This window comes from Scyliorhinus canicula, chromosome 2, assembly GCF_902713615.1.
Source record: "Scyliorhinus canicula chromosome 2, sScyCan1.1, whole genome shotgun sequence".
Classification (NCBI taxonomy): domain Eukaryota; kingdom Metazoa; phylum Chordata; class Chondrichthyes; order Carcharhiniformes; family Scyliorhinidae; genus Scyliorhinus; species Scyliorhinus canicula.
This window is the reverse complement of record NC_052147.1, coordinates 222,444,804-222,472,779: the sequence shown is the minus strand read 5'-3', so window position 1 is coordinate 222,472,779 and position 27,976 is coordinate 222,444,804. Positions and strand designations below refer to the sequence as shown.

Below are 27,976 nucleotides of genomic sequence, written 5' to 3'. Positions count from 1 at the left end.
GGAAGTTTCTTACAGAGAGGTGGTGGTGGCCTGGAATTCGCTGACAAGTGTTGAGTTGAGGAAGATACGTTAGCGACCTTTAAGACTTATCTGGATAGGCACATGAACAGATGGGGTATAGAAAGATACAGGCGGTTGGTCTAGATAGGGCCCGTGACCAGCGCAGGCTTGGAGGGCCAAAGGGCCTGTTACTGTGCTGTATTGTTCTCTGTTCATTGTAAAGGGGGAGCTCAAAGGGATGTTGCCCGTTTCGACCCCAACATCATCGCCAATACTGTTGCTAATGTTAATGATGTTGGTGAACCACAAGCCTTCCCTTATATCGATCAAATGACCACACAACCAGTTAGTTAGTTCAAAAGATGGTTTATTTATATACACAAGAGTTACCTCGACATGCAATACCTACAATATATACGACAAGTTAAACTACATTTATCAGCTACAATAACCTATACTTAACTTCAGGGTGACCGGCACTGTGCAAATGGATAAGGCCTTTTTCTGGATTTCACTTGTCTGATTCGAAGAAAGTGGCTCTGTCTCTGCTGGGCTTATCCGTCAGGTAGCGATCGTTGGTCTTGAACTTGGCTGGCTGTTCCTGCTACAATTGGGTTGGCACAGGCCAGATCCAAAAGAGACAGAACACATGGCTGTACTCAGTCTAATCCCTCTGGGATTTCGCGCTCTTTGGGGCGGTCCTTAACCTTGGACCCAATAGTTCGACAGGGCTCTGATCACTGTCTTTGATTTCGGCCAATAAAGGAGCGAGTGCTTTGGTAGCTGGGCAGGTCCTTAGCGGTCATTGACCTTGGCAATTGGGCTTTCTGAGTAAAGGGAGTGGTGCCGATCAGTCTGTGGCTGTACCGGTTGTTTGATTGGAGTTCTATTGTCCTGGGAAAATGGGCCACTAAAATGCAAACGAGCAGGGGTTTTTGATCAAGTCTGGTTACCTGTGTTTCAAATACACACAGGCTCTGTATCTGTCTGGGTCCTGGGTTGGCCATAATTCCCGTGATCCTTTGCAGGTGGCCATCGTAGATGGCTACATTCCGTCCTCTTGATCCTGAACGCGAAGCGTGGTGGATCACACTATTGATTCCTGTTAATCCTTGGTGGCCAGGTCACCCTTGGTCAAGGCAAGGTTCTACTCTACTCTATCTCATGGTTTGGGACATTTACCTAATATTTCATTGATACATCCATAAATTAATTAACCTCTAACGGTCACTATAATTTAAGTCACTGTAAAATATTTAATTTATCTGCACAGTTGATCTCTAGCTAACGCTATCTAAGCTACTCTCATGCTGCTGGTGGATATCAAAGAACTTATATACAGTACAAAATTTAAAACAGCAGCATCACATTTCTACTTAATCCTAATAAAGTTAAAGCGGTACATGGTTTATTCTTAGCAGCAATTAGTACAAGCGTTCAATTTTGTTGAATTCCAAAGAAGGGGGATCGGACTGTATACATCGGGGAGTGGGAGGCTTTTGCTCGCCATTTAGGGAGTCGGAGTGTCTGAATGACACTGCAGATTATTGCAATTACCAGAAGGGCCTCTACTATGTATGAAAGGAGATTCCATTTGGCAATGTTTTCGCACAAGGTGGGGGTTTCGATGTCTGTCTTTCTGTGTGGTGTAGTGTCTGGGCTGGTGGTGGCCTATTGTGTGGTGGTAATCGGGGCTGGTGTGGGGTTTGTAACAAGAGTCCGTTGCGGTGCAGTTGCAGAAGTCCAGCGATGATCCAAACGCATGTCAGCAATCCTTGCTTCATCCTGTGTTTCCTGTTCTCCGGGTAATCCTGGGGGTGCAAGCATAGTATCTGTTATTATCTTCGGTTAATATCTCGTTTTATTAGTCTTTCTCTCCTTACTCCAATTACCCGTTATGATTGTCACCATGTGTGACTCCCTCATTTTTTTTTAAAATACCATTTTGGAGAGACAGGAAATGCAAATTTTTAAGTACAGAGACTGTGGCAGCTTGTGGTTGATGCGGGGAGTGGGCGGATAATTTTTCCAACCAGCCTTTTCTTTACTTCCAACCAGTGATGGTTGAGGCTTATCTTAACCAGCCGAATTTCAGGGCGGCCAGTTTCATAAAGTTTCGTCCCACGGTTCAGAGGTAGTTCGCATGTAGCAGCGTGTACAGCAACCAATCATGTCATATGTGTAAATAGCAGGTGGGGAGCGACCAGGGGGTCGCGGAAGGTAAAGGAAAGAAGTGGTGAGCGTACAGAATGTGGCAAAATGCATTCTTTAAACTACAACCAAAGGGAGAGCAGAGAAGGTGAAACTAAGGCCTGCCAGAGACAAAGCAGAGTGTAGAGAACCATTCCAGAGCGTATGAAGTGGCGGGAACATGTGGTGCATGTGGGCCGCTGCAGGATAAGATAGGATGGAATCCCCGGGTAGGGCGGTGGGTTACTGCTGTTTCTCCACTACCCGAGCTAAACTGACCGGATGCATTTGGGGTCCTCAGGTAGGGCGGGGATCAGTGCCGTTACTCCTCCCTGGGTGACCTGAGTGGTCGGTAAGAGTTTGTAGTCGTGTGGAAACTTGTCATAAAGACTGGGTGAACAGTGATCTGTTTTCTGACAAATTTGTGCCTTTAACTGTCAGAGGGCTTTCTACCCTCGAATCATAAGAGTAATTGTGTGTCGGGCGACATGAATTAAAACCATGTAGTAGAAAAAAGAAGAAGGAAAAAGGCGGGCAGGCTCAATCAGAACTTGGATACGTTAATACTTCGATGATGTCTCAACCTCATTATCTGGACACCTCAGGGTTCTGTACCAAACAGTGGCCACGTGGGCCGTCGGTTAATCCGAATTGTCGTGCCTTACTAGTCTACAAGAGTTATCGCGGTGCCAAAGAGGGGCTTGTTTGTCGTGAGGCGCAGGGGCGGTGGGAGTGGAGGGCAAGATACTGTTGTCGGGCTGTGATTGGGGGAGGGCATATAGGGGGTCAAAGATATCTAAGTCGTGGTTCCAGGGGCTGGGGTGACAGAGGGCAGAGAGATGGCACCAGTGTTCAGGGATAGTAATCAAATCCGGGAGGCTCCCGCTGTCGTCAGATTCAAGTTCAAGGTGAAAGTCTGTACCTGTGGGCGGAGACAAGTTCAGGTCTGTGGATGTGGACAAGGGATAAATGCCGTCATGGCTGGGGAAGGGTTGGCGTAGGTGTCGGACTACGTTGTCGATGGGCGGGCGGAATCGTCTCCTATTGCCAGAGAGACGTGGTGGGAGTGGCTACATTGTGATCCATAGACTTTGAGTTGGTTGATGTGGAACCAAACAGTTTTACTGTTGGGGTACGTGATCTTGTACACTGAGGGGCTCACTTTGTCGGAAATGGAATAGGGTCCTGCAAATTTGGGGGAGAGGAAAGAACTGGGGTTGTAAAGTGAAACCATTACTTGCTGACCGACTGTGTACTCTACGGGGTGGACGGTTTTGTCAAAGCAGGCTTTACTCTGCTTCCTTCTAGCGCCTAATCGGACAGCTGCAGTGAGTTGTGCCGCTTTAATGTTATCTGTAACATGTTGGACTGCTTTTTCGTGGGTGAGGGTGGTTACTGTAGGGCTTTTCAAATCGAGGCCTAATTAATATTCAATACCCTTCAGGGGCCGTCCGGTCATGAGAATGTGGGGGGGGGAGGGGGGGTGTGGGGGAGGGGGGGGGGGGGGGGGGGGGGGGAGAGGGGGTGTGTGAAACCTGTGGAACTGGAAATGGTGTTCCGAATAAACATGAGAGCAAATGGGAGGACTGTGTCCAACGTGGTATTGTTCTGTTGCACCATCTTCCTAATGGGCACTTTTAAAATTTGATTCATTCTCTCGACAATGCCGCTGGATTGGGGGTGATATGCTATATGGAATTTCTGCCTGATCCCAAAAATTGTTAAAACATTTTGCATGACTCTGCCGGTGAAGTGGGAACGTTGGTCTGACTCAATGCTGTGTGGGAGAGCCCAGAGTGTGAATATCTGTTGGGTTAAAATCTTAGCGGTGGCCTTTGCTGTGTTTGTCCGTGAGGGAAATGCTTCTACCCATTTAGTAAAGGTGTCGATTACAACCAGCATGTACTTGAATCCATTTCTGCAAGGGGGAAGGGGGCCAATATAATCAATTTGCAAATTTGTCCAAGGGCCAATCATAGGTTGGGTGTGACGTAATTGTTCTTTCTTTGAGTAATATTCAGGATTGTTCTGAGCACAGATAAGGCAATTCTCGATGTAATGGGTTACATCACATTTTAAATCGGGCCACTGACACAAAGGTCTTAAATGGGCAATGGTATTATCTATGCCCTGATGTTCGTGTCTGTCATGAAATTGGGAAATGAGCTGGTTTCTATCCTGGGTGGGGACCACATAAATTCCGTTTTTTAAAACTATGCTGTCCTGTAGAGTCAGTGCGTCCTTCCATTTATCATATGAGGGCTGGGAAATTTCCGTCTAAAACCTGTTTGAGGGTGTCGTCTGCTTTTTGGGCTTGGGATAGATCCTCAATATTGGTCTGGGAAACCTGGACTGAGTGTACTGGTTCGCTTTCGGCTGGCTGCCAGAAGTGACCATGGCAAGATCCTGCTTTGGCTAAAGCATCTGCCTTTACATTACCGGGTGGGGACGAGCGATGATGGCTTTTTATTTTAATGATACCATGTGAGGTCTGTCTTGAGAATGTGCTTTAACAATGGGGCAGAGGGTAGGGATTTTCCATTGGCTGAAACAAAACCTCGAGATTCCCACAGGGCAAGAATTCTGTTAAACTGTTGCACATATACAGGCCGGCGGAGTGTATGTCTGCGGGGTTTGGAAAAGAGTCGGGGTGCTGAACTACATAGGCTATGGCTGCAAGTTCTGCTGCTTGTGAACCTAGGTGGTCGGGCAATTTTAAAGAGATCTCTTCCAGTGGGCGTCCCTGCGCGTCTTCTACATAACTGCTAACTCCATTTTTGATTGTGGAGGAACCGTCTACATAAATGTTTTAAGCATTCCCTGTGGTTTGGGAATCCTGTGTCTTACTGCCTGCTCGTGGGTGTAGTGATTTTGGGATAAAGGGTCCTGTGTGGTGTTGGGCTGCTATGATCTGGCACTCATATGGGGTCCCTGCATATTGGAGATTATCGGCCAGAAATGTGTGGGTCTTGGTGCATTTTACCGTAATGTCCCTGCCTTGTAACAGTAGTGTCCAGTGAGCTGCTCTGATTTGGCTGACTGAACCATCTAGCAATAGTTGCGTGGGGGTGCGCTCGGTCAAGATCGTTACTGGGTTAAGGCCTGTGATGTACGCAAAGTACTGTACTGCCCAAAAGACTGCAAGCAAGGCTGAGAATCCTTGCTCTACGGGGTCTAATACTCTTGAGGCATAGGCTACGGGTCCTAAGTGATCGTGTTGTTCTTTCAGGAGCACTGCTGATAGGGTTCGGTCGGTGGTTGCTACTTCTATGGCATAGGGCAAGTCTGGGTCTGGAACTTGTAAAGCGGGGTCTGTGCCTAGGGAGCATTTTAAATCATCAATGGTGTCTGTGTGCTGTCGAAGCTATTCCCATGTGGCGTTCTTTTTAAGGAGTTCTGAGAGTGGGGCTGTTTTAGTGGCAAAACCATCTATATGATTTCTGCAATATCCTACCGAACCTCGGAATGAACGGGATGCAGTGACATTTTGGGGAAGGGGCAATTTAACGATGGACTCGATCCGGTTTTGCTGAATTTCTCTCTTCCCGAGGGTGATGAAGGTGCCTAAATAAAGAGCCTTTTCCTTTAAAATCTAGGCCTTTTTGGGGTTGACCTTGCATCCGATGGATTGCAGTAGGCCGAGTAATTCCGATAAGAGCTCTACGTGTTCCTCTTTTGTGTCCGTTTGCAGTAGCAGATCGTCTACATATTGCATGAGGCATTCGGGTCGGGAAAATTTAGAAAGTCCGTTGGCCAATCGTCGGTGGAAAATGGAGGGGGAGTTATGGAATCCTTGTGGGAGGCACGTCCACATGTACTGCTGCCCTTGAAACGTTAACCCAAATTTATACTGAGAGGCCCTGTCTAATGGGATGGACCAAAAGCCATTGCTGATGTCCAGCACTGTGAAATATTTTGCCTGTACTCCCTGTTTAGGCATGGTCTCGGGACTCGTGGCAACAGTGGGGGCTGCTAAAGGGGTTATCTTATTAAGTTCTCGGTAGTCGATCGTTAGTCGCCATGAACCATTGGGATTTTTTACGGGCCAAATTGGGGCATTATTTGTGGATGCTATGGGTCGAATAACTCCTTGGTCTAACAATCTGTTGATAACCTTCAAAATCGGCTTGCTATGGGAAACCGTATTGCTTTTGTGGCTTTGGACCGGGACCTGAAATCTTTATTGTACCTGGGATCTTCCCACAATCGTGTTTGTGTTGCGCAAACGAAGCTCTGCGCTTTATGAGGACCTCTCTAATCATCTGATCTGCACTAATTGTTTGAGGATTAAAACAATAGTCCCCTACTGAGCAAATCCTGTTTTCATAATCCCCTACTGTGAACGTAGTGGGAGCCCTAGCTGTTTTGGCCATTTTCCAGACACATTTGTTTACTGGGTCAAACGAAAGGTTATGGGAGCTCATAAAATCAATGCCTAAAATGTGCTCGGCTGTTTGGGGTAAGTCAACTAAAACGACGGGGTGCCTAGTGCTAATGTTCCCTATCTGAATGGGTACGGGAGCTGTGATATATCCTTGCTCTATGTGGCTGGTGAATCCACTCAGGGTGATGGTGTCTGTTGTGGGCCATTTGTCCCGTTGAAACATGGTGGAGTAGTTCAAAGTGGTGCGGGATCCTCCTGTGTCCCAAAGGAAATCGACTGTATGTCCCCGGACTGTGCCTCTAACTACTGGTCTGCCTGATTTGTCCCAGCGTGTGTCACAGACTCAAATTGGGGAGTCCGAACACCGTTAATCTGTGGGATTAAATGCTAAATCGTCTGAGCGGGCGCTAACAATATGCATGGGCCTAACATTGTTCCTAGGTGGGGGGTTTGGTTGTTGGTATTGGTGCTGGTTCGGGGGGTTTTGTCAGCAGTCGCGGGCGTAATATCCCATGTGGCCACAATTGTAACAACCTCGTGGTGCCTGTGCTCTGGGGTGCTGTCCCTCGTGTCTACCCTCGTTTATCTATGCTGGGTCCTGGCTAGTCCTAACTGGGTGCATGTTTGCTTTTATATCGTCCTGATCTGTCTATCGGTATAGGGTTTGTTCCCATGCTCAAGAGAGTCATTTCAATACCCAAACTTCATTGTGTGTGTGGTCTGCGGGGTTGTAGTTTACACAAGCCTTTTGACCTGCGTATGTGGCATGCGAGACTAAGCTGCGGGACCATTTAGTGGTGCCCTCCTCATTTAGGTGTGCGTGGTTCAATTGTCTGTAAACTGTCATAAAATTAATCTGTAGACGACCAGCAAACGCGGTCGGATGTTCTCCCTTCTTTTGCCTGCAGTGATTTAAACCCTCGACTGGATCTCCTTTGTTATACCCGATGGCATCTCATATGGCTGTTTTCATTTCCTGTAGCGTTCCTCATGCTACATTTTGGGGTTCGGGCAAAGCTGATCTTACGGACCGGCTAAGGCTCATAACTATTAGCTTTACTACCTCTCTCTCATCGAGGCCGTACAGAACCTTTTGTTGGCGCACTTCCTCAAAGAAGCTGTGCAGGTCTGCGGTGGGCTGGAATGGACTAATTTTCATGCAAGCTTCTCTTAATTGGGTTATGGATAGTGGGCTGGTGTAAACAATATCAGGCTCATTCTGATCCAATGACTTGCGTTGTGTGGTAATCGGATTCATGGGCGTCGAATTGTGAGTGGGGGGTGTGTGCTGCCTGTGCAGTCGGTGGTGCGGGTGCTGTACTTTTTGGGGCGTGGGGGGCTCGATTTTGATTTCCCGTATCCTCTACGTATCTTTGGACACTTTTGTTTAATTCTTGCCAATCGGGAGCATCTTCCTCATCTAAATCCTGCCTGAAAGTGTACCTGAAGCCATTCTGCACTGAGAGTAACAACTGTAACTTTTCTGTCTTCTGTCAGCATTTAGCATGGTCAACGGTACTCTGCCTCTGTTCCTTAGTGGTGCTGTGGAGCGCTCACAAAGCTGCTTTTAAATCCACGCATTTTCTAGTTAGCTGGGTGACCTGTTGTTCTGTTTCTTCTCTTACCAGGACTGCATGCTGTGTATCTTGGTAGGCTTTATCGTACTGGGTCTGGAAGATACTAAGGTGAACTAAACACGATTGATGTGCACGGTTTACATCGGCCATTTCCTTATCCTTAGCTGCTAACTGTTCCCGGAGTTGGTCAATTATCTTCTCGCTTTTGTTACTGTTTCCCTCATACTTTTCTTTCTTCTCAATTAACTGCCTACGGGGCGCCTCCTCTGTGCCTCGCAACTGTGCCAAACAGGACACTATTGCCATCGGCTTTCTGTCTTTCCCTACATTTTTTTTGTGGACCTCGCTTAGGTTCTCTCACCAAGTTTGGCCTATCTTTCCTGGACCTGACTCATCGTTAGCACAAAAATTCGACCAAAGCGGCCATCCTTTCCCCTTTAAGTATTTCCTTAACTCTTCCTCCCATATGGGGCATTGCACTGCTCTGTTGGTCGCTGCGACCTCGGGTTCCTGTGGATTCATCAATCTTTCCATTGCTTTAGTAGCCATTACTTCTCTTATCTCTTGCTCTACTTTTAATTTGGGACAGGGGAATAAGGCGGCAATTTGGACAGTGGGTATGGCCTAACCTATCTTCCGGCTCACAATCCCTTGATAGTTGTACACAATTCTGACGAGTTTACCTTACTCTTCCTGTTAGGTATGCATGCGGGTTAGTACACACTTCCGAAATTCAGTTATTTGGTCGATATGGGACTTGATCTTGTGGTTCTTTCTCGCAATTGGATTCAAAGTTTGTGGGTTCACTCCTAATCGAATCCCACCAGAGCCGCCAATAATATTGCCCGTTTCGATCCCAACAGCATCGCCAATACTGTTGCTAATATTAATAATGTTGGTGAACCACAAGCTTTCCCTTATATCCCTTAAATGACCACACAACCAGTTAGTTAGTTCAAAAGATGGTTTATTTACATACACAAAAGTTACCTCGACATGCAAACACAATATCTACTATGAGTTAAACTACACCTATCAGCTACAATAACCTACACTTAACTTCAGGGTGACTGGCACTGTGTAAATGGATAAGGCCTTTCTGGATTTCACTTGGCTGATTCGAAGAAAGTGGCTCTGTCTCAGCTGGGCTTAACCGTCAGGTAGCGATCGTTGGTCTTGAACTTGGCTGGCTGTTCCTGCTACAATTGGGTTGGCATAGGCCGGATCCAAAAGAGACAGAACACATGGCTGTGCTCTCTTTTATCCCTCAGGGATTTTGTGCTCTTTGTGGCGGTCCTTAACCTTGGACCCAATAGTTCGACAGGTCTCTGATTATTGTCTTCGATTTCGGCCAATATAGGGGCAGGTGCCTTGGTAGCTGAGCGGGCCCTTAGCGGTAATTGACCTTGGCAGTTGGGCTTTTTGAGTAAAGGGAGTGGCGTCGATCAGTTTGTGGCTGTACCGGTTGCTTGATTGGAGTTCTATTGTCCTGGGAAAATGGGCCATTAAAATGCAAATGAGCGGGGATTTTTGATCAGGTCTTGTTACCTGTGTTTCAAGTACACACAGGCTCTCTATCTGTCTGAGTCCTGGGTTGGCCATAATTCCCATGGTCCTTTGCAGGTGGCCATCTTAGACAGGGACAATTTAATGTGAGAAGGTAAGTTTGAAATTTTAAGGTTTTAGACAACAAGGGGGGGTGGGGGAGGACAGAAGGGGGAATGGTGGGGCGGGGCAGATCAGATCAAGAGGAGGGTGGGACCAGAGAAGGTTTGGGACCAGGTTGGGGGTGTGGTAATTTTCGACAGGGATTCCCCAGTGCATCATTGGTGTACCCCATAAATTCGATGCTGGGGTGCCTTGTGTGCAAAATTGTGGTGCACTGTTTTTCATGAGGCACTGAATAGTTTCCAAACAGTCCAAAGAAATGCAAGTCAGGTGGATTGGCCATGCTAAATTGCCCTTCGTGTCGAAAAAAAGTTTGGTTGGGTAGGGTTACTGGGTTAAGGGTGGAGGTAGGGTGCTCTTTCCAAGGGCCGGTGCAGTCTTGATGGGCTGAATGGCCTCCTTTTGCACTGTAAACTCGATGACTCTATGAAGTGTTGCTGCACTCTGAATTCAATTGTGCATGGAGATGGAAAAAAATTGTGTCTTTCTGTTCAATAGGAGGCACGACGTAAATTGTTTGCCCACATTTGGCTACAGACACATGCTTTCATTGACTGAGGACACCACCAAATTTAATGAAGTTGTTCAAAAGCAACAAATTTCTGCAAATGTGGATACTCCTGAAGGAGGATTTGATGCAATATTACAAGCAACTGTCTGTAAGGTAAATTAGACTTTTAAATTCACTTAGCTATAAGATTAGTCACTGCCACACAGACAAAAAAGAACTGATAAAATATCCAAAGACAACTTGTTGAAATATTAAAAACAATCTGCATTTTAGGAAAGAATTGGTTGGCGCAATGATTCCTTGCACATGTTGGTATTTGTGACTGATGCTGATACACACTTTGGAATGGACAGCAAATTGGCCGGAATTGTCATCCCTCATGATGGAAAATGCCACTTAGACAGCAAGAACAAATATGCCAAGTCAACAACAATGGTAAAAGAAAATATTTGTTTTAATGCTTTGTTTACATGAAAAGTGGTCATGTTGAAAGCTGAAAGAATTGGCTGCAAAATAACTGCCAATTTTTGCGGCCTGCTTAGGTTTCAGGTCAATGTTTAGAAATCCTCAACATAGCCTAATTTTGATCATTCCAGTTTCCTGAAAATATAAATATTTGCTATTCACAAAGCTCTAAATGTTGCATGAAATATATGTGAGATTAATTTAAACAGATCTTTTAAGTTGATAAATATTGGGTGGGATTCTCCGTCCTGCCAGCCCCGTTTACCGGCACGGTGCGCCCCCCCCCCCCCCCCCCCCCCCCCCCCCCCCCCCCCCCCCCCCAGCAGCAGGGTTCTCCGTTTTGGCAGCCGGTCGATGGGGTTTCCCATTGTGGCCATCCCAAGCCTTCAGGAACCCATGGGCATGGGTGCACTGACGGCAAAGTGGAGGATCCTGTTGCCATCTCAGATGCCTGCAAAGGACCATGGGAATTATGGCCAACCCAGGACTCAGACAGATTCAGAGCTTGTGTGCGTATTTGCAACCCAGATAGCTAGACGCGATCGAAACCCCCGCACGTTTGCATTCTAATGGCCCATTTTCCCAGAACAAAAGAACTGTACTCAGGTAACCGATACAGATACAGACTAATCGGCACCACTCCCTTTACTCAGGGAGCCCAAACAGCCAAGATCAATGAACGCTAAGGACACGTCCAGCCATCAAGGCACCCGGCCCTTTATTGGCCAAAATCGAAGGCAGTGATCGAAGCCAGTCGAATTATTGGGTCCAAGTTAAGGACTGCCCCAAAGAGCATGAAATCCCAGAGGGATAAGAAGAGACACAGCCATGTGCTCGGTCTCTCTTGGATCCGGCCTATGCCAACCCAAGTGCAGCATAATGACCAGACAGACAAGTTCAAGACCAACAATCGCTACCAGACAGATGAGCCCAGCAGAAACAGAGTCACTTCTTCCACCCAGCCATGCAAGATCCGGACAAAGGACTTGTCCATCTGCAAAGAGCCGGTTGCCCTGAAGTTAAGTATAGGTTATTGTAGTTGTTAGGTGTAGTTTAACATGTAGTGTTTTGTGTTACATGTCAAAGTAATCCTTGTGTGTAAATAAATCACCTTTGAATTTGAACTGACTAACTGGTTGTGTAGCCCTTTGATCGATATCCGGTAAAAACTTGTGGTGGTATAATTTGATACCTGGCGACTCTAAAGCGCATCATTATTAATTGGCAACATTATTGACGACTCCGGTGCCAATTGGCAACAATCCCGTCAATGGAGAAACCAGCAGGTTATTTTTTCAATCTAGTTTGCCAAGACTTGACTATTCCAATTCATACAATACCACAATTGTGGAGGGTACCAAATGATTACAGATTAACACACAAAGTTCAGTCCTGGTAAATTTCTGCAAATAAATAAAACCGAATGGTGTATTGTGGTGTAGGAACTATGATTTACATCCCATTTGTACACCATGGCGAGAAACTGATGGTGGCATGACTACCAGTACTCCTCTGACATGACTTATCTGGAGCTATGAATGGTAGTTTGCATGAATATTGCAGTCTCTTCAAAATGAGAGTTTCTCTGCTCATCCTTTCAACATGTGTTCCTGCTTTCTTTACAATGGGTGGAACAGTGAAGTTGCACATCGGATGGTTTTCTTTTGGCTTTTTTATCCTTGTCTCTTGCCTTTCTCTTCCTCACATCTTTCTTTCATAATTTCAGTTTCTGTATCAGATTTTACATTTAACCAAAATTTCCTGAGTCAGATTCAGTGCTCTTTATTAAAAATTCTCGTCCTAGACTTCCGGTGGCGACCATGAGGGAGTAGGCCGCACATTTGGTGGCTCCCGCTCTGGCTAGACATTCGGGACCTTTCCCCCCGACTTTGTTTGTGCTTTTAAGCGCTGGATTTGAAGAAATGGTGAACAAGCGTTCGGTATTCATATTGGTTTCTGAAACAGAGAGCCCGAAGAGATCGAAAGGGAAGAAACAAAATGTCAGGGTCGAGCTGGGTGTTGGCTGCAGCAGCGGACAAGATGGCCGGTGTCCAGACCCCTGGGGCTTCGACCCAACCATCAACGGAGGAGCTGATGCAGGTCATCCGGGAAGGCTTCGCCAGACAGAAACAGGAATGTCTGGACCCGATTAAGGAAACGGTGGAGAGGGTGGCGCGGAGGCTAGATGCCCAGGACAGGGCGATCCAGAAACTGGAGAAGGCGCGAGCTGAACAGGAGGAACACCAGATGGCGGTGGAGATGGAGGTGGGGTTGCTGAGGGACCGGCAAAAAAGGCTGCTGGAACAGGTAGAGGATTTGGAGAACAGGTCCCGTAGGCCGAACCGAAGGATTGTTGGCCTCCCAGAGGGGGCGGAGGGGGCTGATCCCGGGGTGTTTGTGGCAAATATGTTCCAGAAGCTGCTGGGAGATGGGGCTTTCCCCCGACCGTTGGAGGTGGATCGGGTGTACAGAGCGTTGGCGAGGAAGCCGCAGCAGGGAGACCCCCCTCGGGCAATGGTGGTCAGGTTCCATAGTTCAAGTCAGGTCAATCCTGTTCAAGAAGCAGGTTAAGTTCGGTCTGTTGTATCCGATGCGACTTTGGGTTACTCATGAGGACCAACATCATTACCTTGAGTTGCCCGAGGACGCTATGGAGTTTGCCAGGAAGGAAGGACTCCTGCCAACTTGAGAACATTCTGCTCTAGGTTTGAGAAACTGTTTTTCCTGTTTGTTTCAAATGCTGTTTGCACTGATTTATTCGTCTGTTTGTTTTCATTCTTGGCTTTTCTCTTCGATAATTGTGTTTTGTTTAAGAAGGGGAAAGTAGTTTTAAAATTATTCATTCTCAGTGGGTTTTCTGTGTTGTGAGGGGAATGGTGGTGGGGATTTTTGACTTTGTATTATTTTGAGTGGTATTACTTTGATCTGTATTATGGTGCGAGTTTGGCTTTGTTTTTCTTTATACTGACTTTGGGTGGCGTCTGTTTCTTAAACAGGGTGGCCGTCGGGGCTGAGTTGATGAGGGCGATGGTTTCAAGGGGCCAGGGAGGGCAGGTAGGCAACAATAGGTGGGAGACATGCTGGTGCCAGAGCCGTGGGCCACTAGTCTAGCTGGGTGAGCTAGTCTGTTGGAGCGCAGTGGGGGGTGTGGAGACAATCAGATTAGGGATGGGGTTGGGTTACAGAGTGTTGTTGCTGGGGGGGGGGGGGGGGGGGGGGGAGGAGTTGCTTGGCTGATGAGGGAGCGATTTGATTTTGGAAGCGGAGAAGAGGTTGGGGATAGGCGCTGCCAGGAGGCGGGGCTACAGAGGCGCGGGGCAGGGACTGGGGGCAGGCCCAGGAAAGGGGATGGCTGACCGGCAAGGGGAGGGGGCACGGTGCCCCCCTACTAGGCTGGTTACGTGGAACGTTAGAGGGCGAAATGGGCCGGTGAAGAGGGCTAAAGTGGTCGTGCATCTTAGGGCTTTAAAGGCGGATGTGATAATGTTGCAGGAGACGCACCTGACGGTAGCGGACTCGATCAGGTTGAGGAAGAGCTGGGTTAGTCAGGTATTCCACTCAGAGCGAGACGATAAGACCAAACAAGCGGGTGCAGTTTGAAGTGGGGAATATTGTTTCGGATGGGGGAGGTCGTTACGTTATGGTTAGCGGTAGGCTGGAAGGGAGGAAGGTGGTCTTGGTCAAAATATATGCACCAAACTGGGATGATGCGGATTTCATAAAGTGGTTGCTGGGGAAGATACCCGACCTGGAGTCCCACAAGCTGGTTATGGGAGGGGATTTCAATACAGTTATGGATCCAGGCCTGGACCGGTCGTGCTCAAAAACGGGCAGAGTGTCAGCAATGGGAAAAGAGCTGAGGGAGTTCATGGAGCAGATGGGGGTGGGGGGGTGCGGTCCATGGAGGTTTGGTAGGCCGACAGGGAAGGAGTTCTCCTTCTTCTCGCACGTTCATGGGGTCTACTCCCAGATCGATTTTTTTATACTGAGTAGGGATCTACTGACAGGGGTGGTGGATGCGCAGTATTCGGCAATCACCATTTCCAACCATGCCCCACATTGGGTAGAGCTACAGGTCAGTGAAGAGAGCTTCCAGCACCCACAGTGGAGACTAGATGTGGGACTGCTGGCGGATGAAGGGATATGCGAGAGGGTGAGGAAGTGTATTAAAAACTACCTGCAGGTCAACAATACGGGGGAAGTCTCAGCAGCGGTGGTGTGGGAGGCGCTCAAGGCAGTGGTAAGAGGGGAGCTGATTTCAATCCGGGCTCACAAGGCAGGGCAGAAACGGACCGACTGTTGGCAGAGATCCTGCAGATTGACAGGAGGTATGCGGGGACCCCGAGTGCGAAGTTCTTGAGGGAATGGAGGAGGCTGCAGGCGGAATTTGGGGTGGTTCCATGGGCAAGGCAGTAGAGCAGCTCAGAAAGGCGAGGGGAGTGATATATGAGCATGGAGAGAAAGCCAGTAGGATGTTGGCTCAGCAGATCAGAAAGAGGGAGGCGGCTAGGGCAATAGGTAAAGTGGTGGATAGCGGCGGTAACTTGGTAGGGGATGCGGCAGGTGTGAACAGAGCTTTCAAAGACATTTATTGCAAACTTTATAGCTCGGAGCTCCCCGCGGGGCCGGAGGGGATGAGACGGCCTGACATTCCCAAATGTGGGCAGGGAGCTAGTAGAAGGGCTGGGCGCCCAGATCAGAGTTGAGGAAATATTAGAGGGTTTAAAGGCCATGCAGTCAGGTAAGGCCCCGGGGCTGGATGTGTACCTGGTAGAATTTTATAAAAAGTTCTCCGGGATATTGGGGCCGCTGCTGGTCAAGGTTTTTAATGAGGCAAGGGACAGAGGGGTGCTTCCCCAGACGATATCGCAGGCGACCATCTTCTTGATTTTAAAATGGGACAAGAACCCGGAGACGTGTGGGTCTGATCAGCCGATCTCCCTTCTTAACGTGGATGCCAAACTCCTGGCAAAGCTTTTGACCACTAGATTTGAGGATTGTGTGCGGAGTGTTATTAGTGAGGACCAAACAGGGTTTGTTAAAGGTAGGCAACTGGGGGCGAATAGAAGAAGATTGCTTAATGTGATCATGATGCCCCCGGAGGGAAAGGAGGTGGAGGTATTGGTGGCTATGGACGCGGAGAAGGCATTTGGCCGGTTAGAGTGGGACTACTTATGGGAGGTACTGGGACGGTTTGGATTTAAGGTGGGTTTCATCGACTGGGTCAGGCTGTTTTATCAGGCCCCGGAGGCAAGTGTGAGGACAAACAGGATGACCTCCGACTATTTCAGACTGCACCATGGGACGAGACAGGGGTGCCCCCTCTCCCCACTGCTGTTTGCGCTAGCTATGGAGCCGCTGGCAATTGTTCTGAGGGCTTCAGGGGGTTGGAAGGGGCTGGTTCGGAGGGGGTGGAGCATAGGGTTTCGTTGTATGCAGATGACCTGTTTTTGTACGTTTCGGACCCGATGGCGGGGATGGACGGAATCATGGCAACCCTGGGGGAATTCGGCCGGTTTTCGGGGTACAAATTGAATATGACAAAAAGTGAAATGTTTATAGTTCAGGAGAGGAGCCAAGGGGACCGGCTGAGGGAGCTGCCATTCCGGCTAGTTGGGGACAGTACCTGGGAATACAAGTGGCGCGGGAATGGGGTCGACTACACAAGCTGAACCTGTCCCGGCTGGTAGATCAAATGCGAGGGGGGTTTCGGAGGTGGGATGTGCTCCCGCTGTCGTTAGCTGGGAGAGGGTAAGCAAGATCATTTTGGGCTTTGTATGGGTGGGCAAGTCCCCACGAGTAAAGAGGGTGATGCTTGACCAGAACCTGGGGGGAAGGGGGGCCTGCACTGCCGAATTTCAGCAACTATTATTGGGCAGCTAACATAGCCATGATAAGGAAGTGGGTGGTTGGGGATGGGGGGGGGGGGGGGGGGGGGGGGGGGGGGGGGGGTCGACTTGGGAGCAGATGGAGGCAGCCTCATGTAGGGGCACAAGTCTGGGGGCGTTGGTGATGGTGCCTCTGCCGTTCCCGCCGACACGCTTCTCCACCAGTCCTGTAGAGATGGCAGCCCTTCGGATCTGGGGACAGTGGAGGAGGCATGGTATCGGGTATGGCGGAAGGCGGGGATTGAGCGGATGGGAGATTTGTTCTTGGAAGGGAGCTTCCCTGGCTTGAGGGCGCTGGAGGACAAGTTTGGGTTGACAAGGGGGAATGAATTCCGGTATATTCAGGTGCGGGACTTTTTGAGCAGGCAGGTGCCATCTTTTCCACTCTTGCCACTAAGGGGGATCCAAGATAGGGTAGTGTCCAGAGGATGGGTGGGGGAGGGAAGTGTCTCGGATATTTACAAGAAGCTCATGATGGGGGAGAGACGCAGACTGAGGAACTGAGACATAAATGGGAGGAGGAGTTGGGAGAGGAGACTGGGGAAGGCCTGTGGGCAGACGCACTGAGCAGGGTTAATGGGACTGCAACATGTGCCAGGCTCAGCCTGATTCAGTTTAAGGTCGTCCACCCGGTCCACATGACGGTGTCCCGGATGAGCAGATTCTTTGGTGTAGAGGACAGGTGTGTAAAGTATCTGAGAGGACCGGCAGACCATGTCCACAGGTTTTGGGCATGTCCAAAACTTAGGAGATACGGCAAGGGTTCGAGGACGTCATGTCTAGTGTATTGAACATAAGGGTGGCAATGGGTCCGGGGGAGGCGATTTTTGGGGTTTCAGAGGCCCCGGAGGTCCGGGGGTGAAAGAGGCCGATGTTTTGCCCTTTGCTTCCCTGGTAACCCGGAGACAGATACTTATAGCTTGTAGGGAGTCAAACCCCCCCGAAGTCGGAAGCCTGGCTGTCAGACATGGCGAGTTTCCTAGGCTTAGAGAAAATCAAGTTCGCCTTGAGAGGGTCGTTGTTAGGGTTCGCCCGGAGGTGGCAAACATTCATTGAGTTCCTTGCGGAGAATTAATGGTCATCAGGGGAGGGGGGGGGAGGGTCAGGGGAATGTAGTATAGGGGGTCAATTAGGCAGATCAGGGTAGGACGGGTTGGGGCAATTGCACTGTGTACTTTGTTTATTGTACAGTCCTTTTGTTTTCACGTTCTGTAATTCTACTGTTTACAATGCCAAAAAATACCTCATTAAAATTGTTTATCAAAAAAAAAATTGTCATCCTGTTCACACAGTCCTCGTCCTCTGTAGGAACTTCCAAACCTAAATAGCTTTCTAGCAATAGCAAATCCCATTGCAAAAACTCTAGTAAGTCTGTGTGTAATGGATGACGTGGCACTGTTCAATTGCCACTGAAACCAAAATCTGGACCATGACCTTCAGGCTCAAACCCATCTCTGAGGGATCTGTTTGTGCCTATCAATGCACCAACAGAAGGCAGAGAGTTGGGATAAATGGGTTATTTTCTGGTTGGCAAGATGTAACTAGGGAGTGCCACAGGGTTTGGTCATCGGGCCCCAACTATTTACAGTAAATGTTAATAACTTGGATGTGGGGATAGAAAGTACGATAGCCTAATTAGTATAGACACTAAAATAGGTGGGATAGTAAGTTGTAATGAGGAAATAAGATATTTACAAAGGCATATAGATAGGCGAGTGGGCCAAATTGTGGTAGATGGAGTTTAACATGAATAAGTATAGGGCAGCACGGTGGCACAGTGGGTTAGCCCTGCTGCCTCACGGCGCCGATGTCCCAGGTTCGATCCTGGTTCTGGGTCACTGTCCGTGTGGAGTTTCTACATTCTCCCCGTGTTTGCGTGGGTTTCACCCCCACAACCCAAAGATGTGCAGGCTAGGTGGATTGGCCACGCTAAATTGCCCCTGAATTGGAAAAAATAATTGTGTACTCTAAATTTATGTTTAAAAAAACATGAATAAATATGAGATTATCCGTTTTGGTTGAAAAATGAGACGGCAACTTATTATCTAAATGGAGAGAAACTTCAGAGTGCATCAGTGCAGAGGGATCTGGGTGTCCTTGTGCATGAATCTCAGAAAACGAGCATGCAGGTACAGCAGGTACTAAGGAAGACAAACAGAATTTCATAGTTAAAGGAATAGGGTATAAAAGTAGGCAAGCATTGCTGAAACTGTACAAGACATTGGTGAGAGCACACTTGGAGTACTGTGTGCAGCTTTGGTCCCCGTATTTGAGGAGGGATGTAGTTGTATTAGAGGCTGTTCAAAGGAGGTTCACTAGATTGATTCTAGAGCTGAGGGGATTGTTTTATGAAGACAGATTGAGAAGTTTAGGCCTACACTGTCTCAAGTGTAGACGAATGAGAGGAGATCTAATTGAGATATATAAGATAATAAAGGTATTGACAAAGTAGAGGTAGAGTGGATGCTTCCTCTTGTGGGGCAATCTTGAATGAGAGGTCATAGTTTTAGGTTAAGGGTTCGCAGATTTAAAACAGAGATAAGAACATAAGAACATAAGAACTAGGAGCAGGAGTAGGCCATCTGGCCCTTCAAGCCTGCTCCGTAATTCAATGAGATGTTAGCTGGACTTTTGTGGACTCAGCTCCACTTTCCCGCCCAAACACCATAACCCTTTATTCCTTTATTCTTCAAAAAACTATATATCGTTATCTTGATAACATTTAATGTAGGAGCCTCATCTGCTTCACTGGACAGGGAATTCCATAGATTCACAACTCTTTGGGTGAAGACATTCCTCCTAAACTCAGTCCTAAATCTACTTCGCCTTATATTGAGGCTATGCCCGCTAGGTCTACATTCACCAACCAGTGGAAGCAACCTGCCCGCATCTATCCTATCTATTCCCTTCATAATTTTATATGTTTCTGTAAGATCCCCCCCTCATCCTTCTAAATTCTACAGTCCCAGTCTACTCAACCTCTCCTCATAATCCAACCCACTGAACTCTGGGATTAACCTAGTGAATCTCCTCTGCACACCCTCCAGTGTCAGTACGTCCTTTCTCAGGTAAGGAGACCAAAACTGAACACAATACTCCAGGTGTGGCCTCACTAACACCTTATACAGTTGCAACATAACCTCCCTAGTCTTAAACTCCATCTCTCTAGTTATGAAGGACAAAACTCCATTCACCTTCTTAATCACCTGTTGCACCTGTAAACACACTTTTTGCGACTCATGCACTAGGACATCCAGGTCCCCCTGCACAGCAGCATGTTTTAATATTTTATCATTTAAATAATAATCCCTTTTGCTATTATTCCTACCAAAATGGATAACCTCACATTTGTCAACATTTTATTCCATCTGCCAGATACTAGCGAAACCCTTCTGCAGACTTCCAGTATCCTCTGCACCTTTTGCTTTACCACTCATCTTAGTGTCGTCTGCAAACTTTGACACATTGCACTTGGTTCCCAACTCCAAATCATCTATGTAAATTGTGAACAATTGTGGGCCCAACACTGATCCCTGAGGGACACCACTAGCTACTGATTTCCAACCAGAGAAACACCCATTAATCCCCACCCTTTGCTTTCTATTAATTAACCAATCCTCTATCCATGCTACTACTTTACCCTTAACGCCATGCATCTTTATCTTATGTAGCAACCTATTGTGTGACACCTTGTCAAAAGCTTTCTGGAAATCCAGATATACCACATCCATTGGCTCCCCATTGTCTACCGCACCGGTAATGTCCTCAAAAAATTCCACTAAATTAGTTAAGCATGACCTGCCCTTTATGAACCCATGCTGCATCTGTCCAATGGGACAATTTCCATCCAGATGCCTCGCTATTTCATCCTTGATTCTAGCATCTTCCCTACTACCGAAGTTAAGCTAACTGGCCTATAATTACCCGCTTTCTGCCTCCCTCCTTTTTTAAACAGGGGTGTCAGGTTTGCTAATTTCAAATCTGCTGGGACCACCCCAGAGTCTAGTGAATTCTGGTAAATTAGCACTAGTGCATTTGCAATTTCCCTAGCCCTCTCTTTTAGCACTCTGGGATGCATTCTATCAGGGCCAGGAGACTTGTCTACCTTTATCCCCATTAGGTTGCCTATCACTACCTCCTTAGTGATAACAATCGTCTCAAGGTCCTCAGCTGTCATAGCCTCATTTCCATCAGTCATTAGCATGTTATTTGTGTCTTACACTGTGAAGACCGACCCAAAAAACCTGTTCAGTTCCTCAGCCATTTCCTCATCTCCCATTATTAAATCTCCCTTCTCATCCTCTAAAGGACCAATATTTACCTCAGCCATTCTTTTTTGTTTTATATATTTGTCTTTATATTCTGATCAGGTTTACTCTCATAATCTATTTTACTCTTCTTCATAGCTTTTTTAGTAGCTTTCTGTTGCCCCCTAAAGATGAGGAGAAATTAAGAATAATCGATGGAATTCACTGCCCCACAGTGCGGTGCATGCCAGGACATTGAGTAAATTTCAGGAGATCTTTCATCAGTAATGAGTTGAAGGGATATGGGGAATGGGCAGGAAAGTAGAATTGAGACTGAGATGAGATCAGCCATGATTGTATTAAACGGTGGAGCAGACCTGAGGGGCTGAATTGCTTACTCCTGCTCCTAGTTCTTATGTTATTCTTACTTTAATACTTTATCAAAAAATCTTTTTTTTAAACATATTACCTTCGGTTGCAAAGGAATTGACAAGAATATCCCATTAATTTACTGCCCTCAAGTGTTATACTATCCCTCAGTGTTCTTGGGCAATTTTCCCAGACTCAATATAAGTCTCACAGGTTTATAAATCACCTATCCTTACCCCATTTTTGAAGATGTTGTTACCTTAGAATTGTCTGGGGTCAATCTTGAATTCAGTGATCTTTGGGAAATATATGGAAGTAGATCCAAAGTTGGTGGTTCCTGCATCTTTAAAATCATGTGCATAAATTGTCAAGGCCATATGCATTATCTATTTTCAGACTCTCTAATATACTTAATAATTGCCCTTTTGGGATTGAAAAATTGTCCATGAAATTTATAATAAAATTATTCTTATGTTGTATCATAATAGTTTGCAAGCAAAGGCTTTGCACTGATGTTTTATTATAATTGTCATGAGAATGTCGCTTTAAGAAATGTTTGGTTGCTCATGTTACTGCAGTGATGTCAGAGTGTGGGTGGAGCTGGGCTGTCTGTCAGCTTTTTACTTTTGTTTTAGGCTGTTTGCTGCAGGGTGTGTTTTAGTTTCGTTTTCAGTGTTGGAGCTGAAGCCAGATAGAGCAGGTGTACTGTTGATCTCTCATCAAAAGACTATCTCTTGATCATTTGGTGAATTCAGAATTATAAATGTTTTCAGTTGTGAATGTAACCTGATGTTCTTCTGTTAAAGATTATGTTTTTTGTAAGTCTTCTGGATGTTAAAAGGACAGTGTAAGCATTACTTAGTGTTGCACTCTTTGGGGGTTGTATTTGAAATACTGTTTGCTAAGATTTCCACCGTTTGTTTTAAAAAGGTTAACTTGAGTTCATAGAATAAACATTGTTTTGCTTTAAAAAGTAGTTTTCCATTTCTGCTGTACGACACCTGTAGAGTAGGCCGTGTGCTCCCCATACCACAATCTAGTAAAAGTTGTGGGTCAGGTGAACTCCACGATACACTTTGGGGTTCTTTAAACTCTGGCCTATAACATAATTACGTTTTTAAAAATGGAGCACTTATCTAAGGTAATAGCACCCAATGGGGTGTTGCCAAAATAAGGCAGAACAGGGTAGTAACCTCAAATATTTAATTATTAAAGTTCATACAAACTTTCAACAAACTAAAATCTATGGGTGGGATTCCCAGTCCCGCCAGACCCATTTTCCAGTGCTGTTCACCCCCCGCTGGCAGTGAGATTCTCCTTTTCTGCAGCCGGCTAATGGGGTTTCCCATTGTGGCCATCCCACAATGCCGGGAAACGCATGGGTACACTGCCAGCAAAACGGAGGATCCTGCCGACGGAGAATCTCGCTGTTTGTTTTTAAATTTAAACTATTTTGTGAAAATGCTATCCTAATCACTGAACCTATTGAGACTCCAAACCTTTCAATCAGGATTCGCATTGATTGATAGGACCCAATCTTGCGAGGGGTCACTTGAAGATTCACTCCCCTCCCTTCCCAATAAAGTTTGAGACAGACGCAAATGAGCCTCTGAAGCTGTGACCCCACTGGCGGTCACAACCCATGGTTTGGGAACCCCTGGCTTAGATCAATTAATATACCCAATGGAGACCCCCGCAACCCAGTTTCTGCAATGCCCACTAGCCTCTCCATTGTCGCTCCCCAACACTCCCTGGATTCTGCTGCTGATGGTTTCCTGCGCTGGCTGAGGGGGGACTTCCTCCTGATTTCTCAACCTATGCGGGGCCACCACCTCTGCAAAAACATCCGCCCAACATATTTCACAAGATTTATATGAGTGGCTATCCACGATGGTGCAGGAAGATAGACTGTGAGTTTTCAACCTACAAGGATGGAAATAAAATAAATGGAAGAATCATCTGTGGTCCTGATAGCAGGCCTTCGATCCATCTATTGCAGATAAAAACAATAGGCGGTTTGAAAGGCATTTGATGTTGTTGTATATTGTTCCCTCAATATTTAATGCAGGACCAACACTGATAACCTGCGATAATTACTTTTTATATCGTAAGAGATGTTCTATATATTTTGACAAATTTGTTTGATGATATTCATGGAAACAGCGAAGTCCTGTTGCACCCTCATTATCTGTTTCTTCTCGATTTTCAAAATGAACTCAGTTTGCCAAACAGTTTTTCAGACAGACACCTCACAGGTCTTTCAATATTTGGTGCCAGTATATTTGACCTCAGTCATAGAGTCCATAAAAGTATTAAAAGTGTGACTATTTTTATTTGGATTTCAAATTTTAAACAGAGCTGAAATACTTTACAGAAAACTGAAGTAAGTACATTCCAAAAGCAAACCTGCACCTATCTTGAATAAACACAGACTCTTGACTCATTCAAAAGTTGCTTTGCATCACATGTACCATTGATCAAGACTTTTGTGACAAACATGAACTGGGAAACTTCATTATGACTCAGAGTTGAGTTTTCTTCTGTCCCAAATATCTTGTTCCTTATTTTGATGTGACTCCAAATTTCTAAGAATCTATTTGCTTCCAGTTTAGAATGGAAAATATCAAATTCAAGAAGTGTAGGTGATGTGTTTTGTAGTCATCAAATATGTTTATGGGTCAGGGTTAGCCTTTTCATGTATTATATGTATTTTTGCTGTTTTTTGTAACAAGTTGCATTTTATCCTGCCTTTAATGTAGCAAAATATCCCAGGATGCTTCAAGAGAGAACCTGGAAATGACACAGCCTGTGGAATAAAAGTAAAATACTGTCAATGCTTGTGATCTGAAATAAAAACAGAAAGTTCTGGAAAAACTCAGTAGGCCTGGCAGCATCTGTGGAGAGGGAAATAGAGGGTGCGATCTGATGGAAAAGTTTCTAAGTGTCATTTCAGGCGTGTTTGGCTGGGAAATTCTCCCAAGCTCTGTTCCCCGCCTCTATCTAACCACACTTGATCACATTTCGGGCCCTGGGGAGTTTCTCCTCGGTCTAGCCCACACTGAGAATTACGTTCATCACTGGGGAGCTGAACACACTGGCCACACCAGCTCCTCAGAGATTGGGCCACTATTTTGAAAGGATGCCCCAATTTCTAAGCGTGCTTGAGGGTCCCCACAGCCTCCACCTCGGGACAATGTCACACCCTGCACATGTGGGCAGCACTCCACCCCCGCTCCCCCACCCCCCAGGTGATGACATCCTGCTGTGAGGTCACTGAACGACCCCCCCTTCCAGGCATTCTGAAGCCCCCTATCGGCAAACCCCCCCCCCCCCCCCCCACCCCCCACCCAGCCATTCAGGCTCCCCCACCCTTGGGCCCCCTCAACCTTTCGGAGGCCCCTTCATACCCACCCTTCACCACCACCCCCCCCCCCCCCCCCCCCCCGCCCGTCATATCCCTCTCATTTCTACTTTCATGGGCATGGCCCCTCTTAGCAGTGCCACCCTGGCAACATGGCAGTGCCCCTGCCAACCTGCCAGTCACGGTGCCTGAGTGCCAGAGTGTCACCCTGCCCTGTCCTAAACAACCAGAGGTCTCCAATGCCCCGGGAAACCCCCTGGGTGCTGTGATGCCTGGTCCATGTTTGTGTGGACCAGTGCTAATCAGCGCCCGTGTTTCCTCTCACTGGGAAGCCACTTAGATTATGGGGGGCGGTTAGGTCGGGCTTCCATCTCGCTAGTGAGATGGAGATTGCCCTTTTAATTGGCCTCAATTAGCTTTGTGCTATGTCTCGGTGGGAGCTGGATCCCGCAAATGGGAGCAGGCCGGTTAGATTGCAAATGACCTGAGCCCGGTGCAGCTGAGGACGCGGCTGATGGCGTCAGATCGGAGGCCGCTGACCGATGCAGAGACCCGATACATTGAGGACCCTCAAGTGGCCACACGGGCTGTCATTGAGTGGTGCATTGGACTCCTCAATATGCAGTTCCAATGCCTCGACCACTCAGGTGATGCACTGCAGCACACCCCCCGGAGGGTCACCCGCTTTGTTGTGGTCTTTTGTGCCCACTTCAACCTGGTCATCATCGACTGAGCCGTGCTATGGACACCTCCACTCACGCTGTTGACATCATGCACCAGGTTCTCCACTGTGGTCACCACCCACACAGCCTCTGGGACTACTCCAATCGGCTATTGGCCTGCTGGACTGTCGCCAACATCCCTCTCTGAATATCACGGCCACACACTAGCCTCTGCATCAGCTCTGGGTAAACATTGTCCAGAGGTCCAGCATTTGACTGGGTCCCAGCTGGGTCCTGGGATCCAGCAGACCTCTGAATGCTGTCTCTCCTGGGCGTTCGTGCCTCCAGCTGCTGTGCATCAGCAGGTATGGGGCTCACCAGAATGTGCTCCAGAAGTCTGTCAACCGAGGTGTGTGCCTCTGTGCTGGTGAAAGGTGGGAATGACAGCTGTGCCGTGAATATAGTGGTCTCCTTGGAGCTTCCCTCCAAGGTGTTCTCATGGGAGGCACAGGGAGGGACCACCCCGGATGGCCAGCACCAATGGATGAGGATTCTGCTGGAGCATGGACATATGGTCAGTGGGAGAAATTGGTCATCCTGCATGGCATTAACAACTCAGGCATGGCGATCATCTGGGTGGTGGCCGGTGAAACCACATCTCTGAACTGTACATCGGCCTCTATGTCAGTGACAGATCTGTCCTTGGTCACCCCCGTTATTTCCAGGCCCCATTCCTCATAGGGGGGTGAAGACTCTGATGCCTGGCACTCGCCGAGCTTCTGGGCACTCTCCCATCTGTGGTGTGCCAATGTCTCCTGCAGAGACACAGAGGAGGCATCGTGATCCACATACTTCATTCATCGTGCAGGTGGGGGGGGGGGGGGAGGAGATAGTGAGTATGGGGGGGATGAGGAGTGTGGGGAGTATGGGTGGCATGTGGGGGGTGGCGGCTTGGAACGGTGCATATGTGACAGATGAGACCCACAAGGCGCATGCTTGGGGGTGGGCGTGAGTGGCAGGCAGAGCCAGGGGGCCATTGCCAACCCACATGCGCAGCCGGTGGAGGTTGTTGACCTTCTTAGGGCACTGGGTGCCAGTACTCTCCTGGTGATGCTCCCTGAAGTGGCAGGGAGAATCTAAGGCCATGTTGGAAGTGATTTTGTGGATCTAGACAGAGAAAGGCCACATGATTAATGGACCGATGGAAATGCCCAGTTTAAAACACCCTGGTTACCCTGGTCAGCTCAGAGATTTGAGTCTTCATACATCAAAAAGATTAGTTTTAGAGGTAATTTAGCAGTTTATGAAAAATGAGTGTGCTAGTTTCTGCTTACCTAGAGCAATTACTTCAAATGAATAAGTTAGGGATCAGAGGTTATGCTTGCAAATTACATGACGAGAGAACTAGGTTAGAAATTAGGCGGTTCTTCTTTTCCCGGAAAATAGTGGACCGTGAGCGTGTAGCCAACTTGTGTGGTGAACAATGAGTACATCTATTTCTACAAGGGAGAGCTGGACTTGATGCTGGCTTGGGGAGAGATTACATTGTGCATGAGTTAGGTGTCTGTAGTCTAAATCATGACCAGTGTGCTCTCCGAGACCAGTTTAGTTTGCCTAAAGGGTTTTGGAGAGGAATTTTTCCAATTCCTTTTCCCTAATTAGTTTGAGTTTTTATCTAAGCTTTTGCCTTACTGAGGGATTACATGACTGCAGGTGGGTGGGGGTGCATTACAGGCATCACAACTCTGTGGGATATGCTCGATGGGGCAGTGGCTCTTTTCTATCCATTATTTTTGTATGCTTGCATAATGTTCAGCTGCATCGTAAATTCCCTAAATATTTTTCTTTTCTTTTTTTTTCTTTTACTGTATATTTGTAGGAATACCCCTCACTTGGGCAACTGATAGAAACACTTGTGGAAAATAATATCCTGCTGATTTTTGCAGTGACAGCTGACCATCTGGACATATACCAGGTAATTTAATTCACTATTATAACTGAACAAATTGCAGAAATTTCAGTGCTTAATATGCGATGTATTTAAAGAAAATTTCTGGAGGCAGAATGCTGAACTTGCATTTCAAACAGAGTTATAGCCTGATAAAGGATAAGAAATCACCGTATGATTATTTGGTACAGTTACAGCATTGAATACCTACAATTCAGAAATGTCATGGAAAAAAAGATAGTGATTGGCTTTTCCACTTATTCGGAATCTTGGTGTCCTGCACACATTAGAGGGAAGGGAATAGGATTTTGAGGAAGGTTGGGAATAGGCAATCGGAGTTGGAGGAAGGTTATGTTGAGTTATAAACACTGGAATAGACCAGTTAAGTTAAATCAATCTCTTTTTTTGATTCTATGTCATTTTTGGTTTTCCATGATTTCTGCCCATCGTAAGGATGTGCCTGTGACTTTAACCAGTATTCTAGCTTCGGGGCCATTTTCATTTTCCATGCAGGCTTCCTAGAATCTACCAGAACAGCCAATGATTTGAACAGCGGTTCTTAGAGTGCCACAGTGTAGTCTGGAGACTGGTGAGACTGAAAATTAGAAAAGAATAATTACACCTGAGTCTATGGAGCTGATTGAATTGAAGGGCAAATATGCCTTTTGCACTCTTCATTTCGAGGAAACAAATGCTGCAAAACCTT

The 27,976-nt window shown here is 47.1% G+C and overlaps 1 protein-coding gene across 4 annotated transcripts in view; it reads left to right on the top strand.

Moving 5' to 3' along the window:
• The window catches only part of itgb6 (integrin, beta 6), a 98,542-nt gene that overhangs the window by 6,933 nt on the left and 63,633 nt on the right, over positions 1–27,976 (top strand). For all 4 annotated transcript variants that reach the window (XM_038789645.1, XM_038789648.1, XM_038789644.1 and 1 more), the window contains 3 exons: positions 10,318–10,483; positions 10,604–10,765; positions 27,202–27,297. In XM_038789645.1, the coding sequence (XP_038645573.1) occupies positions 10,318–10,483; positions 10,604–10,765; positions 27,202–27,297 (424 nt within the window). The remainder of the gene's footprint in view (positions 1–10,317; positions 10,484–10,603; positions 10,766–27,201; positions 27,298–27,976) is intronic.